This window comes from Nanorana parkeri, unplaced genomic scaffold (genome assembly GCF_000935625.1).
Source record: "Nanorana parkeri isolate BGI_ZX_2015 unplaced genomic scaffold, ASM93562v1 scaffold135, whole genome shotgun sequence".
NCBI lineage: Eukaryota > Metazoa > Chordata > Amphibia > Anura > Dicroglossidae > Nanorana > Nanorana parkeri.
In genome coordinates this window covers 2,122,544-2,143,226 of record NW_017306403.1, presented here as the reverse complement: position 1 = coordinate 2,143,226, position 20,683 = coordinate 2,122,544, and the positions used below count along the sequence as shown (strand labels likewise).

Genomic DNA, 20,683 nt, shown 5'->3' with positions numbered 1-20,683 from the left:
CCTCATCCTCCCATAGAGGGCGCCCCCCCCCTGTAATAATCAGAAACTGGCATTTTTCCGACAGACGTTCTTTCCACAGCAAGTTCCGGGGTCAGAATGCTGTACTGATACACGTGTAATATACAGGAAGGGCCACAATCCCGACACTCGCAGCCAACCTCTGTTCTCTAAGCCGCTTTCACATTTTAAAAATCAGAAACGGTGTTTGGAGCATTACACCGGAATAATGAAAATTCTGCTCAGGACAAAACACTGACTTCATGATGATATAAGCCGGGCCCAGAGCACGCAGCAGTCACACTCTCTGTCATGTGATTAACACTTGTATTTCGGAAATGTGGTTGTCATGGATACCAGCACAATACCCACTTCTAGACACATGACAAGTCAGCTAGGAGGTGAAAGCGTCCTGGTAATGAGATGCGTCACGTTAAGCTTTGGTATGTCCCAAGAAATTCATCGAGCTCGGAGCTGGGGCCGACTTACATTTCTGCCGCGCCGCTAACGCGTGTCGCATTGGGCACCTTGAAGTCCTGGAAATTGCAAGTGACCTATTCTTTGTCCTGCAATGCACCCCAATCCAATATTGTGTGTTGCAGCACGCTGCAATGAAGGCGTGTTGCCTTAGCGCATTGGGGTGCTGTTCAAAATGAGGGCACCCTCCTCTCCCCTCCAGCAGAGGGCGCCCAGTTTGTATGCGGCCGGAAGCACCGAACCTGGATGCCAACTGTCTGCGTCCAGGGCCCTTCAGAGGCCCTAATCTCATGTAACCGCTGGTATTAGAACACACATATGAGCATCGGCGGCATTGGCTATCTATTTGTACACGGTGGGCAAGGGGCTAGTTTCTCCGCCATGAAATGCTGCAAATTCTCGCCGGCGGCTGCCCGTGTGAACAAGGCCTTCGTGGACCTTTAATCTTGCCGAAACATTCAGAGCAAAATGTTCCAAGCAAGCATAGAAAACATCCTTTGACTCGGGAATTTCTTTAAAAGTTATATGCTTCAATCCATCAACTAATATGTCAATACCAACATCACACATACCACATGAAATGTGAAATGAAGTGGGAAGGGCTGCTCTGTAACAGGAAGGGTCTGAGAGAGAGAGAAGTACGTTGGTGGCTTACAGAAGAGAGAGCGCTCAGGGTGTTGGGTCTCCAATGTGGTAATAGTCACTAGCAATCCAAAGGAGCAGTCAATGGGAGAGGGAGGAAGTCTACTTTTTTTTGGTAGCCAACACAGATCCTGTATACCATGTTTCCCCGAAAATAAGACAGTCTTATATTTTTTTTTGCCCCCAAAAACTACACTAGGTCATATTTTCAGGGGCTATCTTATTTTTGTTAAAATGTGCAACAAAATGTACAACAATCTAAAGTTATCTGGTATCACTCCGCCCGTCACAGTAACTGGCGCTCTAGAGGAATATCTGCTAATGCGGCTCTGCTCCCTCCGCCGCCACAGCCTTGCTTTCTACAGCGCTGGCTTCCTTTGCCATCAGGGACAGTGGTACCAGCGGTGTAGCAGTGGGGACATCAGACAGCGCGGTAAAGTACGGTACCATTTACCAATACACATTACAGTACAGTACCATTACATTAAGCAGTGCCTTCAGGGGGACAGCAGTTGGTGACGTATGGTACTGGAGTGCTCCCTGTCACTGCGCTGGCCGGAGGGAGTCCCGTCATCCCCTTAATACAGTGTGTCCCTGCAGGCTGATACCATCTCTCCTGCAACTTCCCCCCCTCACATGCTACCACCAAACTAGGTCTTATTTTCGGGGTAGGTCTTATATTGCAGGAATCTTGAAAAATAGTGTTAGGTCTTTCGGGGAAACAGGGTACATAGTTACATAGTATTTGAGGTTGAATAAAGGACACAGGTCCATCAAGTTCAACCTTTGTGTGTCTGTGTATACACAGGTCCCTGTGTGGTCTAATCTTTTTTTAAGAGTACCTGTACCCTTGTATGTTACGGTCTCTTATGAAGGTATTTAAGTGATTTTTGAATGATTCAATACTCTCAGCTGATACCATGGCTTGTGGCAGAGAGAGTTCTAAAATGTAACCCGACTGAAAAGAAACCCCTACGCCCTTTGCGGTTAAATCTTTCCTCCACCAATTTTAGGTGGTGGCCTCTAGTCCTTGTTACGGCGTTTACAGTAAAAAGTTAATTGCCGATGTTGCCATCACCACCCAAACTTTTGTACATCAAAATCATTGTATACAATACACGTTTTGGTTTTCCTTCTACAGCGCTGGCTTCCTTTGCCATCAGGGACAGTGGTACCAGCGGTGTAGCAGTGGGGACATCAGACAGCGCGGTAAAGTACGGTACCATTTACCAATACACATTACAGTACAGTACCATTACATTAAGCAGTGCCTTCAGGGGGACAGCAGTTGGTGACGTATGGTACTGGAGTGCTCCCTGTCACTGCGCTGGCCGGAGGGAGTCCCGTCATCCCCTTAATACAGTGTGTCCCTGCAGGCTGATACCATCTCTCCTGCAACTTCCCCCCCTCACATGCTACCACCAAACTAGGTCTTATTTTCGGGGTAGGTCTTATATTGCAGGAATCTTGAAAAATAGTGTTAGGTCTTTCGGGGAAACAGGGTACATAGTTACATAGTATTTGAGGTTGAATAAAGGACACAGGTCCATCAAGTTCAACCTTTGTGTGTCTGTGTATACACAGGTCCCTGTGTGGTCTAATCTTTTTTTAAGAGTACCTGTACCCTTGTATGTTACGGTCTCTTATGAAGGTATTTAAGTGATTTTTGAATGATTCAATACTCTCAGCTGATACCATGGCTTGTGGCAGAGAGAGTTCTAAAATGTAACCCGACTGAAAAGAAACCCCTACGCCCTTTGCGGTTAAATCTTTCCTCCACCAATTTTAGGTGGTGGCCTCTAGTCCTTGTTACGGCGTTTACAGTAAAAAGTTAATTGCCGATGTTGCCATCACCACCCAAACTTTTGTACATCAAAATCATTGTATACAATACACGTTTTGGTTTTCCTTTGTATATACAGCTGTTGAGTTGACTTTTAAAAAGTATTTACAGCAACATTGTTTTAGAGAGTTTAGAAGGGTTATAAACCCAGGTTTGTTCATATTTGCTCCCTGTTGGGAAGATTCTATTTACTTCCTGTTCTGGGAGAAGCAAGCAGGAAGTGAGCGTGGATTACTGCAAAGTAAGGGGAATTTCTATGAGGGAGTTGTCTCTGGAACATGTTTCTAGTGGAAGATTTCTCCTCAGCTCTTGTTTTGCTGACATCTCTGAAGAGAGGGTGAACCTAGCTAGCTGTGACATGGTTCTTGATGGAAATATAAAATAAAAAACAAATTACAGGAGTTTAAGGTTTCCCAACTCCATCTAAAACTTTTAAAAAAATAATATTTGACACTGACACACAGAGGACTACAAGTCAAGATGCCCATTACCCCACAATGGTACTATACCTGCATTGTGACCAGCCGGTCATCCACCATCACCTCCTTGGTCAGAAAGTCAGCCCCGATTGTGGCCTTGTACTGGTTAGTAAATTTCTTATTAACATATTGGTTCATAAGAGAAGTCTTGCCAACCCTGCAGGAGAACAAAAACAAATCAGTCCTTCACTTACAATCTGTCTGCAAGCCAAAATAACAGATCATCACGGTTAGTAAACCACAGCAGCCAATCAGATTTCAGCCAACAGTAGTAAGATCACTTATAAGATTGACTAGTGGCTGCTCAAAAGGAACCTGAGGGACAAACATGGGAGCTGCCATTTTAAAAAGGTGCAGTTTCTAGGGCTGTCAGTTGACCCTGGCTGCACTACCTAGGTCGAGTCACTGACCATGCCAGGCACCAAAGCCAGGATAGGGCATCCCTGACCATGCTCGGCACCAAAGGTAGGATAGGGCATCCCTGACCATGCTCGGCACCAAAGGCAGGATAGGAAGTGCCCAACCATGCCAGGCACCAGTTTCTGGGGCAGTCAGTTAACCCTGGCTGCACTACCTAGGTCGAGTCACTGACCATGCCAGGCACCAAAGCCAGGATAGGGCATCCCTGACCATGCTCGGCACCAAAGGTAGGATAGGGCGTCCCTGACCATGCTCGGCACCAAAGGCAGGATAAGGAGTGCCCAACCATGCCAGGCACCAAAGTCAGAATACTGAGTCAGTGAACAGGCTCATGTTAGGCACTGAAGCCAAATAGGAAGTCAGTGACCATGCTAGGCACTGAATTCAGGATCAGAGATGGTCCCAGTTTTAAAAACAGGATCACAATCTCAGTCTGGGATCGCTTTCACTGTAAATGGCAAGGTGGTGCTGCTGGAGTCACAATTGAGAAGGACAAGATGTTAGATTGTAAGCTTCTGGTCTCAGACTGCATCAGTTCTTTCAAGTACTCAATGGGTCTTGCAGGGGTAGGCAACCTCTGACCTCTTCAGATGTCTACAAATCCTATTATGCATCTGCCTCTGGCATTCATGACTGCAGCTGTCAAGAGTCTTGCAATGCTTAAAAGGATTCGTACTTGGACCACAACTGAAGGGCCGGAGGACCCCCTACCGCCGGCCTACCCCAGCACCCCCCCCCCGCTCTACAGGAAATTACCTCTAATATATTTGACTGCAATTCTCATGTATTGTTTCATGTTCTCCACAGAAAACAGAAGTGGTGCTCAGCCAAGAGTTCCCTTGAAGCAGAAAGGAACATACTGTATATGCTTTTCTGAAAAGCCACTTCCTGGCACCAAAATCAGCAGATTAACCAGTTGACATGCGCGGTGTTAAACCCCCTTCCCATCCAGGCCATTTTTCAGTATTCAGCGCTGCGGTACTTTAACTGACATTTATTCCGTCATGCAGCGCTGTACTGAAATGAATTTTATACCCTTTTTTGGGGACAGATAGAGTGGCAGAGAACGCACAAGCCAATCTTAAAATCAGCACCGAGCATCAGAAACTCATTTTATTTTTTGAACAAATACTGATTTTTCTACATTAAATCTCACAAGGAGACAATGTAAATGTCATAGAAGATGCTCTGCTTACCCAGAATCCCCCAGGATGATGACCTTCAGAAGCACTTTCTTTCTGGACGTCATCTTTCAAAAAAGAACTGCGAAGAGAAAAAGGAAAACAAATCAGGGTGTTAGAGTACGTTTTGCTTCCAGAGGCGGCATATTTGGAGACGTAGTACATGCATTTTTTTGTTCATTAGGCAGCCCAATCAAATGAATGGACGGTCCTAACAATGCACAATAACATGCGTCAACGCATGTGTGTAAAGGTCCCCACACACCTTACGACAATCGTACGATAATCGGGGGAAATCCCGCGATCGTACGATTATCGTAAGGTGTGTGGGAGCCGTGCGACCTCTGCTACTGTAAGGTCGCACGACTTTTATCTTAGGAACATGTTCGAAAACCCGCCGAGCATCGTACGCTATTAGTCGGGTGTGTAGCATGTCCGTAAGATAAAAGCCGGACGTGCCGGTGTGCACAACCGCACACTGCCCGTTCGGCATTTCGGTCATCGGAAGCCCGCCCCTCAGGGGGGCGCGGCTTGCGATCATCCCAAGTACGATCTGCCTGTCCAAGATAGGCAGATTGTACGTTTTCTTAAGTACCTTACAACCATCGCGAGGCAAAAGTCTTGTGATGGTTGTAAGGTGTGTGCCCAGCCTTACTGTGCCACAACAGTGTGAAGGGATTGTGCAATCTCTTTAGATCCACGTAGTATGACGGCCTGCCTGATTAGATGGAAAATGATTGGATGGGGTTAGGTACGTCCATATATTACATTATTTTGGTAAATCTAAAACTGATGGTAACTTTTATGGTCATCCTTCGCATTTATGGGACAGAAAGGGAAAGGAAATCTTCCCAATGAAAAACATTAACAAAGAAGAAAAAAAAAAAATCTCATGGGTTTAACACTACTAAACGTTACAAAATTTTAAGTGAAACTCCAGGATTTCCTCCAACCGCAGCCACCACCTTTAATCATGAATTTGACCTTGAATATAGCGGATCACTTCCTGTGCCTAGGCACTCATAGCTGTATATCCACAGTGTGAGATCTAAGGCACGGTTGCCTCTGACTGCTGGATTCAAGAGATTTGAAGTGAGATTTGGAGAGTTCACCATTGTGCGGCTCATTGTTCTCCTTGCCGGAGAGGAAGCTGCATCTGATGACCTGAAATGGAAGCATCTCCCGGCTTTATTCATACTCATTTTGTGGATCCATTACCGCTCCACCTTCCCTGCTGCTTATTTCAACCAATCAGAGGGGACAGCTCTGACACTAGGAAGCAAAGTCCTGTCTCTGCCAAGAGGGCCGCTCTGCACAAAAGCAGAACAAAGCATGAGTCAGTAATAAGGAAGATGAGGAATACAAACAGACAATACCGGTGACTCGTCCTTTGCCCTCGGCCTGCATTTTCAGCAGCGCAGATCCTCTGTATTTATTTTAATTGCTTCCTGTGAGATTTTTTTTTTTGCCACCTTCCAAACATGAAGGTAAGCATTATAAACGAGCCACAACCTGACATCGGTCTGAACCTCATATGCACACAAAGATCTCAATCAGGCGCTAAGTACGTCCTGTGTAGGTTTTCTGACTGAACTAAAAATGGGCATCTGACACGAGAAATACCCGGTACCCAAAAATTGCCGACTACACCAATTGCTCAAACAGAAGAACTACCACCTCTAAAGCTCAACTCCAGGCACAAAAACTCTTTGAGAACTATGGGGTCAGGGCTTTTCCCCATAGTTCTCCTTAGGGTAACGGGAGGACACAAACTAGCGTCCTCCCATCACCCTAGGCTCAGTATACCGCGAGCTGTAGCTTGCGTTATACTGAGACGCCGCAGCTGAAGCGGATCCCGACAAATATGCCGGGATCCGCCTAGCTGCGTGACTGACAGCTGGCTCTGCCTATCTAGAGGCAGAGCCAGCTGTACCCGCCCCTCCCACGTCCGTTCCACCAGTCAGCGCTGACGGATCGGAGCGGGGAGGGGGGAATCCAGCCCCTCCCCTGTCACGGCAGAGAGCCGTGACAGATCGAGAGGTGAGCGAACGCCGGTATGTGGTCGCTCACCTCCCGATCTACTGAGCCGACCTGTGACAGTCTCATTGTCACAGGTCGGCTAGAACTATGAGGTGAGTAAAAAGCGCTCACCTCATAGTTCTCCTTTAAATGTATTCCTCTACAGCTACAAAAGAATATAAAGTCACTCAATCCAGATATTACCATATAAAAGTAGCCGTGACATCATCACTGTGCTGTAAATTGCATGTGCAGGGAGCTGACCTGTGGGAGTATTTCTGGAAGGATCAACAGGTTAAATCTCTTGAACTCATAGAAGAACTCCGGGGAAACAACCTTTGCAATGGGGCTACACTCGCACTGCAAAGGGTTAACTGCCTGTTTTGGTCTAGATGCAAAAATCACAGTTATACTCCCCTGGTCCTTGGAGCCGGCTTGCTTGACCCACGTACTAGTATCGGTGCCAGTACAGAGTATTTGGGGCGAGCACTCGGAAAAAGACCGGCATTGCCGCGAGGGAACATCCTGATTGGCCGGGAAGCTGAGCCACAGGTAATGACTCATGGTCCCGCTTTCTGATGGGACCGGAGGCTGGCTCCTTGCTGATTCGCTGGGAAGTCAGCTTCCCAGCCAATAAGCACTGAGCTGGCCAAAGAGCATAGAGCCAGCTCCCCGGCCAAGCAAGAAGCCGGGCCGCAGGTAATGACCCGCCTACCAGCTTCCCGATTGGCTAGGAAACCACCCCGGGCCAGTCAGCATCGAGCCGGCTTCCTGGGCAATCAAGAAACCGGGCAGCGGAATGCCCGAAGTACTGAAATATAAATGTCGGTACTCTTACTCTATGCCCAAAAAAAAAAAAAACGGTATGCGTGCATCCCTACCACGTAGACTTAAAACTGACACCCATAAACCTAACATGGGTCCGGCTAGTTTAGTTTTTATCTCCGTCGCAAGGTGGAGGAAACAGCTGAACGAACACTGATGTTCCATACCGCTCTGATCGGCGGGGGATATGTGCACGGATCCCCTGCTGATCGGAATGGACGCCGCCCATGTGAAAGGGGCCTAAGAAGTACATTGTTTAGGCTTTAAATGCCTTCGAAACAATAGAAACAAGATCTTCAGGATGACAATATTAAAGTGTCGAGATTTGTAGCTAGGAGCCATTTTCCTGCATCTGTGCTGGTGATGCAGCTGATACAACAGATGTCAGAGACTCGAGAACTCATAACGCGCAATTACAGGTTCAGATAAACTCTCAGCCGTCTGCCAAGAACGATCGTCTACTGCCCTAGAAGAAAAAACGGTTTGATTGTTATCCGGCTCTATGGTCATATTGTGATTTTTGCCGAGAGTTAAATTGCATGAAAATCCTAAAATCATTTCTTCTAAACCCAAACTGAGCTGACAAAAGTAAATATAAATAAATGAATGGTTCTACCTTGATGACATGAGACAATGGTAAAGTGAAAAAAGGCTTAAAGGGAAAGTTCACCTTTTCAAAAAAAAGGTGAACAAACCCACAACAACTTCCTGTTAAAAATCAGTCACTGCTGCTCTCTTTGTGCAGGGTGACTGGTCTAGTCTCCACCCCCTCCTGTAATAAAGACCGGTCACTGCTGCTCTCTACTTGTGCAGGATGACTGGTCTTGTCTCCGCCCCCTTCCTGTAGTTTTTTGCAGGCAGCCCAGAAGAGTTTAGAATATACGTTTATAGACGTCCGAGTTCTTTAAGGATCTCCAGCATTCGGGAGCACTTGAATGTGAGAGCTACTTGAGAGTTCACACTTGAATTGATGGAAAGTGAAATGGACCATGCTGATGAAATAGGGCTGTGAGGGCTTTGTAAGATATATTATAAGTATCAGTTGTGGAGCAAGACCCATTCCAAGCGTCATCAGCATGTTAACACCCAGCCAGGGAATGCTGTTGAGCGATTTCTTGCACCGGCTTCTCGCTACGGACGGAGGACTTAGTCTAGTTAATTGCAGTAAGGGAGGTTATAACCCAGGTCAGCTTTCCCTGTGTGTTTGTGGGGACATAGAGCTTACCAACACACACAAGGGTGGCTCCATAGCACCCTGCAATAGGACTCCTTTTGCCATCTGTGTCCCATTGGGAAGATTTCACTTCCTGTCTGATAGCCACAACTGGAAGGGAGAGAAAATTCCTCCCAAGAGAGGGAAATCCCTGGTGGTTACCAGAAAGAACTAGTGTCCCCATTGGAAGATTTCCCATCTACTCCTGTGCTGACGACAACCCAAAATTTGGGGATTTACTTTAAAGGCTGAACTCCAGGAGTTCCCGGCCAATCAGGAAGCCGGGCACTGCGTCATTACACGCCACCCGGCTTCCTGATTGGCTTCATCACCTAGTGGCGAGAAGCATGGGGGATGGCTTCCTTGCTAATCCGGAAGCCGGGTGGCGAGTCAATACACGCCGCCTGGCTTCCTGAATGGGACTTCCAGTACTCGGTATCGGCGAGTACCGGAAAAAAATATATATCGGTACTTGTACTCGATGCCGAAATACCGGTATCAGTGCATCCCCAGTAAAACCACATGCTCCTGGAAGTCATACCTGTGGTTGCCAGTCCTGCAATGCCTCATGGGACTTTTACAGCCTCAGAGTGCTGAGGTTGCCTACACCCGATTTAGCCGATCCATTGGCCAGATTTATTTTTGGCTATGGCGCACATCTCCAGTGACTACAGTCTTCCTCATCATCTAATGAATGATCAGCAGAGACAAGACTACTTAGCTAAGAAATTAGCTCCAAGGAAGGGGGGAAACTCCCCCCGAAACGCACGTCAGCATTCAGGTCTCCTTTGACAACCGCATGTTATTTGCTCATCCACATTGCGAGTAGCTTTTTGTATAATCATTGTACTCCATTTAATAAAAAAAACACAAACATTTTTACACTAGGAGTGGGGGCTATCCCCCTATTTTTCTATTTGACATGATTTGTGGGGATGCTTCCTGGTGGCCTTGAGGACGGCAGCCTCCTCCCTTTACATTGATGTGAAGATACTCATCTATTGGGCGCTGTGTTGTACAGTATTACTTGGGCAAGAATGCGGAATGATCACATAGGGTGGAATCTCACCTGGAATCTAACCTGCCAATGGTAAATGGGAAGGTTGCATGCCCAACTATGTCACCTGTCTGCATTGAAGGGATTGACTGAATTCCTAGCTGGGTTGCCAAAGTCCATGAACACAAACTGCATTCTCGCCGACGTCACCCATGTACAGGGAGTGGACAGACGGCATTCTCAGTGACGTCTCTGGTCTCCAGTCATTGCTGAGGTCTTCAGTAAATTGGCAGGATGTGAGTAGCAAGTCACAGCATTGATTTTTGTAACGTGACAGCTGGTGAAGGGTTTTTGGTAGATCAAGGACGCCGTCACTTTAAGGCACCCCCTGCAGAACACACACACACACACACACACACACACACTCTAAGGTCACAAACAAAACAACCCCCTCAAAGAAACAGATCTGGGATCAGACTGACACACAGCCATCTCAGGTCAGAAATATGGACTTTAGAAGTCACTCGGGTCATAAACACAGAACATACGACTGAAGGTCTCCTGTGTGCGAGCTGTGTGTAGTGCTACATGTAATCAATTATTAACACTCCCCCCATCTGCCCGAGGCCTAATGGGTCTGAACAGAGTACAAGCCGATCCTGGAAATCCTTCAACAAAGTGTTCACAGCAAACACTCCTACCGCTCATATATAAAGTAGATCTGAAGACGGGTTTCCTCTTCTGAGCATTTTTAAAGTTCCCTTTAAGAACCAAAAAACATTCATAAGAACCAAAAGAACATTCATGACACCCACAGAGGGGTCTGGATGAAGGAAATCAGTTCTTAAAAAGGGAACTTTAAAAATACTAAGGAAAGGAAAAAGCTTTAAAATGTATTTCCATTTCTGAAGTTGCATTTAAAGAAACCTCTCCAAGTTATTTGTTTGCACTCACAAAGTATAAAAGTATATATACAAAAGTATTATTTTACAATATTTGTTACTTTTTAGAGATTTTAGTGGGAGGTCTTTGTGCAGATTCCAGGCTACTCTGAGCAGTTTCAAAGTGAAAGTAGAGGGACAATCTGAGCTTCCCACCATTACCATACAATGCTTCCAAGTAGGGACGCACCGATATCGGTTTTTCGGTACTTGCTGATATGAAATACCGACTAGAGCTGCAGCTAACGATTATTTTCAAAATCGATTATGTCGATTAGTTGTTGCAGCCCTAATACCGACACCGAAAGGACTATTAAAAGAAATCCGGGCGGCGTGTAATCACTCGCCGCCCAGCTTCTGGATTAGCCGGGAAGCCGGTTCCATGCTCCCTGGTCAGAAAGTGAAGAAGCATGGAGCCGGTGTTCTGTCAAAAGCTCCAACTCCTAGAGTTCTCCAACTGCCTGACTTCTGGTTTAGTTAGAACTAAGGTGCTTGGCCGAGAAGACTACTGCACGTGCGCCACCCGCGGTATTTCCCTATACACATACTACACAGCAATAAAATATTAAAAATGAACTAGGATCACACTAATCCAGCATGTTATTAATCTGAGTTGCCACACTCAATATGGCCACCGCTCGAGGAGTTGGAGCTTTCGACAGAACACCTGCTTTCTGGCCAAACAGAAAGCTGGGGGGGGTTGGGGAATTGACTCACCACAGCCGGCTTCCCAATTGGCTAGCCTCCCGATCAATCAGGAAGCCGGGCGGCGAGTCGTCACCCACTGCCTAGCTTTCCGATTGGTCAAGGAGCCGGCTCCATGTTTCCTGATGACAAGTGAGTATGGAGCCGGCTTCCCGGCCAATCAAAAAGTCAGGCGACGTGTAATGACTCGCTGCGTGACTTCCCGATACCAGAAGTTCCGGTATCGGGATAAGTATCGGGATCATTTGGGCAAGTACGAGTACTCGCCCAAATACTACTAAGTCTTTAAACCCTTTGTTAGGACAGATGCTGTTAAAATCTAGTTTACAAGTGATGATGAGATCTGCCAGCACAGTACAGACAGGCATGATGAAGGGAAACATTAACTCCCCCCCTCCCCGAGCGTAAATAATCCGAATGTGGGAGCAGGTATCCAGGGGTGCCTGCAATCCATGACCGGGAACCAGCGGCACTGCGAGGAGGCCAACAGCCAGCCGCTAGAAATCGAGAAATGAGACACGAGGGCGTCACTTATAATAATACATTTTGCATATTGTTGGCAAGTGGGAGAAAAGGTTTCATAGCAACCAAATTGTGTAATGCTGGGCACACACCTTACAACCATCGCAAGACTTTTGTCTTGCGATGGTTGTAAGGTAATTAAAAAAACGTTCGATCTGCCCATCTTGGACCGGCAGATCGTACTTGCGATGATCGCAAGCCGCGCCCCCCTGAGCGGCGGGCTTCGGATGACCGCAATGCAGAACGGGCAGTGTGCGGTTGCGCACACCGGCCCGTCCGGCTTTTATCTTACGAACATGCTACACACCCGCCGAAAATCGTATGATTCTCGACGGGTTTTTCGAACATGTTCCTAAGATAAAAGTTGTGCGACCTTACAGTAGTAGAGGTGGCATGGCTTCCACACACCTTACGATAATCGTTGGCCGGAGGGTCAGATATCAGAGCGAAGGGAAGGCCGGAGGGTCAGATATCAGAGCGAAGGGAAGGCCGGAGGGTCAGATATCAGAGCGAAGGGAAGGCCGGAGGTCAGATTTAATATGAAAGTACGGAGGAAAGTGACAGGTCTACTTTAAGCAGATCACATTTACTGGCATCTAAAACCTGTGCACATGACTGCACTCCAGAATAGCCGATACTTCGCACTGTTGCTGCCAATGCTGTGTTACAACATCAGAGCAATCCCCAACACAGCTCTCCGTCCCTCACCGCTTCCAGGAAATATGTCAGAAGCTCGGCACCTTAGGCAATAGTTTTAGGACAGCTGAACGGCACGACACAAAAACAGAATTCCTTCACCTATAAAGTGAACCTGTGCTCCCATAATAGACTGTCCCAAAGGCAGCAGACGATGCGCGCTAGGATTAGAGCAGAGGCCTATGTAAAAAAAATAAGACGCTACCCCTTTAAACTGGCCATACGCCATAGAATTTAAAGGGCAACTTCACTTTCTCAAAAAATGTGAAAACGTGATCTTAGCCTCTCACAATGGCCATCCAGCTGTGGTGCAACTACAAGTCCCATGAGGCATTGCAAGACTGACAGCCGCAGGCATGACTCATGTTGGGATTTGCAGTCGAGTGCGCTGAGGGTTGCTCTCCCCTGATCTAGGGCTTCATTGCCCCATTCCCTCCCTGCACGCATTAACTGACCCCAAAGGCATCCGCAAGGAGCCCGGATAAGCCTGCATACAAAACACACATGACCTGAACGAACTGTCACCAACAAGGTGCTGTAAAAGGAAACAGGTGATCATGTGACCAGCACAAAGAGCAAAAACTGGGATGTGGGAGGGGCCTCCAGCAAAGGCCCAGCCCCTCTGAGTCACCCCATTCAGTGCAGCTGACTCATTAAATCACATGAACAGAAGGAAAAGAAACAATCAGTGTGACAACCAAAAGCATGCTGAAGGAAGAGACGATCCAACGGCACGCACAGCGAGCTTCCTCCTCTGCCAGGGGCCCTGTAATGGAAACCTCAAATGTCCTACAGTGTCAGGCTGCAATCACACGGTGACATTATTGGCTTCAAATGAATAAACAGAGCTGAACTCCGGGATGAGCAGATCTGCTTCTCATACAAGAGACATGAGTGTTAAGAGTCTCGGTGAGCTTTGTGTATTTCTAGAACTGTGCAAAACTTGGAGCTTCCTGTAATAAAGGCCGCTCACGGCTGCTCTCCTTGTGCAGGGTGACTGGTCTCGTCTCCGCCCCCTCCTGTAATAAAGACCGCACACTACGGCTCTCTCATTGTGCAGGGTGACTGGTCTTGTCTCCGCCCCTCCTGTAATTAAGGCCGCACACTACGGCTCTCTCCTTGTGCAGGGTGACTGGTCTCGTCTCCGCCCCCTCCTGTAATAAAGACCGGTCACTGCTGCTCTCTGCTTGTAAAGGGGGACTGGTCTTGTCTTCACCCCTTCTGTAATAAAAACCGCACACTGCGGCTCTCTCCTTGTGCAGGGTGACTGGTATTGTCTCCGTCCCCCTCCTGTAGTTTCCTGTGGTGGGAGGGGCCTGTTGGGCCCCTCCCACAGCTCTGCTCTCTACATAGGATATGTACAGCCTGTAGCACTTGAACAAAAAAATAAAATACCGGGTACTGGGAGAATACAATAGCAGTCAAGCAAAATTCCTCCATCCCAGTTTAGAGTGGACTGGGGACCAGGTGTAAGCAACCTCAGCAGTCCAGCTGTTGTGGAACCACAAGTCCCATGAGGCATTGCAAGACCGATAGTCACAGGCATGACAGGATTTGTTGTTTCGGCAGAGATGGAGGTTGCCTTCATCTTAACCAAAAAAGATAAAAAAAAAAAAAACAACAACACCCGTACATAGCAGCAAGAAAAAGGGTTTTGTCCACCGCAACCCTCATTGGACTGAACATGGTGAACAATTTCCTTTTATACTCTATTGGCGATCGCTAAAATCTGAAGAACGGCACCAACCAATGAATTTGCTGATCTCAGCGTAAACTGCTGCGAGACCCATTCAAAAATCACACAAAAGGAAACGCTAAATTTCCTCGCCATTGGAGAATCATGTGGTTAATCAGCTGCTTGAGTCACAAGGGAGGGACAGCACGTGTGAACAAAGAGCCAGAGATCTGCAGCGTAAAAGCCGGGCAGGAGGGAACCCTGCGGTGAGCCGGCTCTCGCAGATCAGGTTATGGCAGCTTGGAAACGGCCGAGCCGTCTATAGCATTGCGTAAATGGCGGCTGCGATTTATTAACAAACCTGCGCCATCAGCTGTCAATATATTGACTGTTACCCAAAATGCTGCATTCAGTATGCGCATGCTGTGATCCTTTTGCGGCGTGTACATCCTGCGCCGCATATTCCAAGAAAGAAAAGGATTGCTATTCACACCAGAGCAGGGGTAAGCAAACACAGGTCCACCAGCAGAGGTGCAACTACAAGTCCCATGAGGCACTACAAGATTTTGAAAGTCCCAGGTATGACTTCTAGTGGCAGATGCAGGATGGGATTTGTAGTGCCAGCACAACGGGAGTTTGCCTACCAGTGCTCTAGAGCAGGGGTAGCAAACCTCCGGCCCTCCAGCTGTGGTGTAACTACAAATCCCATGAGGTATTGCAAGATTCTTCAGCCAATCAGCTTCCATCTTCATTGTGTTCAGTTCAGCTTTGGTAATGAAAGCTAGAAGCTGATTGGTTGCCATGCACAGCTGCGCCAGTCTTGGTAGATTCCCCTCTGAGTCATGAAAGCAAATAATGACCTCTGGCGTATATTTGTTCATCGGTTTCATTTCCCCTTTTCTGATCTACATAACGGTCCAATATGGTTATAAAAATCAACCAAACGGCAGAAGGGGACTTCAGGAGCCAGTCTGTCCAAACCAGGAGCCAAAAGGATTTTTTTTAGGAGCCAGCTCTATTGACATCAACTAAATCTCAAAAGTTAGGTGCCACCTATATTATTAAGGAGCATTGGTGACCTGGCTCCTGGGATTCGTCCAGCCCTGGTATGTTACATACTCACACAAGAGCCAAGAGGCCTTTTGCCTTAAAAACCTTTGTGCTGTGCTTTTATCTCTAGGCCGAGATTAGAGCCAAGTACCAGGAATAGATGTGCAGGAGTTACATCATTAATGGCTGCCCAATGGCAGAGGAGAATTGTTCCAGGACCCCAGAGGAAGCAGCAACAAAGATGGCGGTTGTGGGTAGACCCCAAAAGAGGCGGCAACGAAGATGGTGGTCATGGGTGGACCCCTAGAAGTGGCGGCAATGAAAAGGGTGGTTGCGGCTGGACCCCTAGAAGAGGCGGCAATGAAGATGGTGGTCGTGGCTGGACCCCAGAAGGGGCAGCAATGAAGATGGTCACGGGTGGACCCCAGAAGGGGCAGCAATGAAGATGGTGGTCACGGGCAGACTCCAAAAAGGTGGTGACGGGCAGACTCCAAAAGGTGGTGATGAAGATGGCGGTCATGACTGGGCCCCAGAAGAGGCAGCAATGAAGATGGTGGTCATGGCTGGGCCCCGGAAGAGGCAGCAATGAAGATGGTGGTCATGGCTGGGCCCCAGAAGAGGCAGCAATGAAGATGGTGGTCACGGGCAGACTCCAAAAGAGGTGGTGATGAAGATGGCGGTCATGGCTGGGCCCCAGAAGAGGCGGTGATGAAGAGGTGGCAGAGCCTGGACCTGCCATTGCTCCATGACTGCACACCAACTAGGAGGTAAGCATTCTATAATGTGTAAACATGCTGGATTTACTTGGATCATTGTGGCGAGACCCCAGCCATAGACTTCTTTGGTTCAGCCTGCGGGGATGGGGGAAATCTAACCTGCTGGTCTATTGTATTCTGAAAGCCAGCACCGCAGCAGCTCACATCTCCATATTCTTCTATGGGGCTGTATCCAAGGCTGGAAACAATCAGAGAGGATCCTATAGAACTGTAATGAGCAGGAGCGGCCAGGATAGTGAAGACTTGCATCTCTGATGTAAACCAACAGCGGAACTGCAGCCATCCAATCGAGGCAAGCATGCTTCTGTGGAGCGGGTGGGTTAGGTTAGGTCAGGTCAGGGGGCAAAAATGATAAGTGCACTTTGCTACAAGTGCACTTATCCTCCAATGATCTAACCTGAACAGCAACTTTCTTCCCATTCTAGATACACATGAAAATCTGCAACTGCTCCATGATTGAGACCGTCTGCCAAGCTAGCTGAAAACTGCTGGACTCCTATCTCAAGCCCACAGCCATGAAGTGAACGGCGTGGGAGTGACAAACAGCACATATGGGAGGACAGCAGAGTAAACACAGTCTCCAGGTCCTGAATTCGTAACTGAACTGTTCCGAGAACTGTCCCCATTGTGTAGTTTCCCCTGTACTGAAGCCAATAAGATAAAGACAATGTCGCATACAGCGCCCTCAAGCTACAGAAAGTGTGACCCACCCATGTAACCTCAGGCACCAGAACCGAGAAGGACATGATGGACCATGTAGCTCCTTCAGATCTGTTGCAGGTGAGTCACACCTCAGACTAGAGTATTACCTTCCTGTTTTCCACAACACACCAGGAATGCAGAAAGACATTCTCCAATCCGCAGCCAACGCCGTCTATTATATCCTTCAGCAAGGGAAAAGCAGCATCAGAGCATTCAGAATAACAGTTTAGTTGTGCAACTCTTGTTGGATCAGCTTACATCAACACCTTGCCAAATGAATCTTTGAAAGAACAAGAGTTTCCTCTGAATGATCCGCCAATTCGAAGACACGGACCGTGTTTAAAGTGAACCCGTGGTTTGCTCATGCATGGCAAAACAAGCTCAAGTGAATGCCCCATTCTCCTGTCCGTTCTCCTGCCCAATAGCACATTCTCACCTTTCCATCAGTCTCTGTGTTCCATGGAGCCGCCGGGAGAAAGAAAAGTCAGTACTGTGTAAGCTCAAGTCGGATTCCCAGCTGGAGCTCACACAGGGCCGTCTCCCTACCCCATGTGACGGTGCTGGGCCAATCACCAGCATGGAGCGAGTCACATGCTCCTCCACACTCAGCCATAGCGTCCATCTTTGTTCACAGCAGCCGGGCGTGAAGGAAGGGTGCTGGGGTACAAGGGAAAGCACAGCTGACCCATCCACGTTAAACCAGGAGCCAGGTCGCCAATCTTCCTTATATTGACAGCTTGCGCCTAACTTTTGAGCTTTTCTCTAGTCGTCATCAATGGAGCTGGCTCCTAAACAAAATCCTGCTGGCTCCTGGATTGGACAGACTGACTCATGAATTCCATCATTTGTCCACCCCTTAATCTGATTTGTATTACAGAACTGTGGCACACTTGCAAACACATAGGCTGGGTTGCTGCCTCTCCTGCACTGAAATCTCAACCAGTGTTGATCAGCCCGGTCTGAAGTTCTTCTGTGGACATCTGAACTCTTCTCCCTATGCAATGGAGATGAGAAAAAAGGAGGAGTTCAGTAGTCCTAACACTTCATGGGATTTGTAGTTCCACAACGGCTGGAGGGCCAGAGTTTGGACATCCCTGTCTTACGGTGACAACGCTGCTCACCCATGATATAGTACAGTGAGTTAGTGTAGTCATCTTAGATAGGCAGAGCCAGCTGTCACTCACGCAGCTGGGCGGATCTCGACATCGATGTCGGGATCCGCTGCGGCGTCTCAGTATACCGCGAGTTGTAGCTTGCGGTATACTGAGCTTAGGGTGACGGGACGACGCTAGTTTGTGTCCTCCCGTTATCCTAAGGAGAACTATGGGGAAAAGCCCTGACCCCATAGTTCTCCTTTAACAGAAACTTGCAGTGCTGAAGTAGCTCCAGTACCAGAGTATTTTGTAACCCGGAGATAAGCGCTAAACGCACTTTTTTTATAAGCAGATCTGAAAAACTGTATTTCCCTTTATACCAAATATGTAAATATATCACTGGGCACTGAAACAAGCAGCAACCCCTGAGAATACACACCACCGCCTATCGTTTTGATCTCTCCGCAGAGTAAACAGACTCACATGCTTTACTTCTGACTGCACCGTGCTAACCCATCACTGGTGAGACCTAAGAATCCCCTTTCATCTATATTACAGAACAGAACTCGGGAAAACGGCATTTCGTGTTCTAGCTGCACCAGCAAAGTGAGCCGTGGAAGAGCTCCATTGTCATCAATCCATTCCCTGTCCGGGATTGAAATCACGGGCGGGGCAGGAGAAACCCCCGAAGGCAGCAAACCAATGCATTTAATACCATTGCAGCTGAGATATTTTTTGGGGACTGCACAAGGGTCCGGACTACTCAACCCTTCTTATTACAGCGCAGCAGTAACGGGATGTGGAGAGGCTCAGAGCTGCAATACCAGCGGTTACTTTATCCTGAAATTCCAAAACCATTCCCGTAAATGAAGAGTGACTGGACTTTCCTATACGGTGGACTACGTGTACTCAAACCACTGCATGTAGTAGACCCGTCTAAACCCAACAAAGATGTACCATATTGCAGCTTAGCAGTCCTCAGATATGATGGCTGCATTAGTTCTTTTTTTCTCCTCGTTTTCACCTGCTGATTCTGCAAGAAACATTTTCTGTCCTAGGGCAACAACACTTGCTCACCTTACTGTGTCTATGGAGGTACATAGAATCTACACATCTATACTTGTCTAGATTCACATTAGGCACCTCTTTCACACCAGGAGCCCCTTTCTTGCAAAGAGTCACCCCTACTAACAGTAGGCGCTCCCCTCCACATCAGAAGCCCCATCTTTGACATCCCCTCGCTCACAACAGGAAACCCCCTCGCTCACAACAGGAAACCCTCTTCAAATCAAAGACATGATGCTGGTTTAAAATTTGGAGGCACTCCGGAGTAAGCCATAAGGCACCCTGGTTGAGAAGGGCTGTTCTATGCTACATAGAGCGACAGGGAACGATGCTGACTGACAGCACAGGAAGCTATCAAACTAGATTTCTGGCAGATTTTTTTTAACTTATTGAACAGAAGAGATGACCAAAAAAAACAAAAAACATCCAATGGCATTTAATAGACCAAAAGGGAGCAAAGGGAGCAGATAAAAAGTTCATTGTTGGGGTTTACATGGACTCCAGGAAGACAGTGGAACTCTCCATGTGACAATGAGCTCATCAGTGCTCGTTATCAAGGAGTAAACCTCGACACTCACCGACTGTCACATGCAATGTCTGAATAGGTCACACCACTTGGATATTAGAGCGTGAATAGGTGGCCTTAGGTAACACCGCATGTGGTAAAACTAAGGAATAATGTTAACACACCAAATTGCAGGCACGCACGCCAGGTCATTAGACACGGAATCACAACACCGCAATCATACAGCAAAATATAAAAAAAAACGACATGCCATATTATTCAACGTGTCAGATGGCAAAATTGCACAATGCCAAGCTTGCAGGATACTCGTCACTTACCAACCGTCCCAACTGTGGGTTACACTTCCCTGCAGACAAGGACTGTATCCTCAGCAGATAATAGTTTACAAAGTACCAATACTGACAATGCATTCCGGACAGTTCCAGTGACACAGGCCACATTAGTCTGCCCAACGGACGGAATTCTCTTTCGATCTGACAAATACTAAACACAAATGTGCAACAACTAGTCGGTTTAGTGTGCGAATAGGACGACAAAATGTAAAAGGAAATTATTTCTGAACGCGATGGAATAATAATTCTTGGTAGACGGTATCAATGCAAAATGATGGCCAACACTGGAATGCAGTGGAGATGCCAACATCTATTTAAAGGTAAACCGTACCAAAAAGGTACAAGTTGTTCTATAAAGTGACACTAAACTCAGAAGGTAAATCCTAAAAAAACATCCAAGTACCTTAACTAGTAACAATGTATGTTATTTGTGTATCACTCGGCTGTAGATCCTCCAATCATCTCTGAATTGGTGCTGACACTGTCCTTCCTTTGGGGGGGGGGGG

General features: G+C 47.4%; 1 protein-coding gene across 2 annotated transcripts in view; it reads right to left on the bottom strand.

The window, feature by feature from the left end:
- The window catches only part of RAB7A (RAB7A, member RAS oncogene family), a 35,015-nt gene that overhangs the window by 4,868 nt on the left and 9,464 nt on the right, over nt 1-20,683 (bottom strand). Inside the window, exons 2-4 of one of the 2 annotated variants that reach the window (XM_018553942.1) lie at nt 13,473-13,475; nt 5,055-5,121; nt 3,469-3,595 (exon numbers count right to left, since the gene is read on the bottom strand). In XM_018553942.1, coding sequence (XP_018409444.1) covers nt 3,469-3,595; nt 5,055-5,107 — 180 coding nt within the window. In that variant the 5' untranslated portion in view covers nt 5,108-5,121; nt 13,473-13,475. The remainder of the gene's footprint in view (nt 1-3,468; nt 3,596-5,054; nt 5,122-13,472; nt 13,476-20,683) is intronic. The other variant, XM_018553941.1, reaches the window with a different exon arrangement.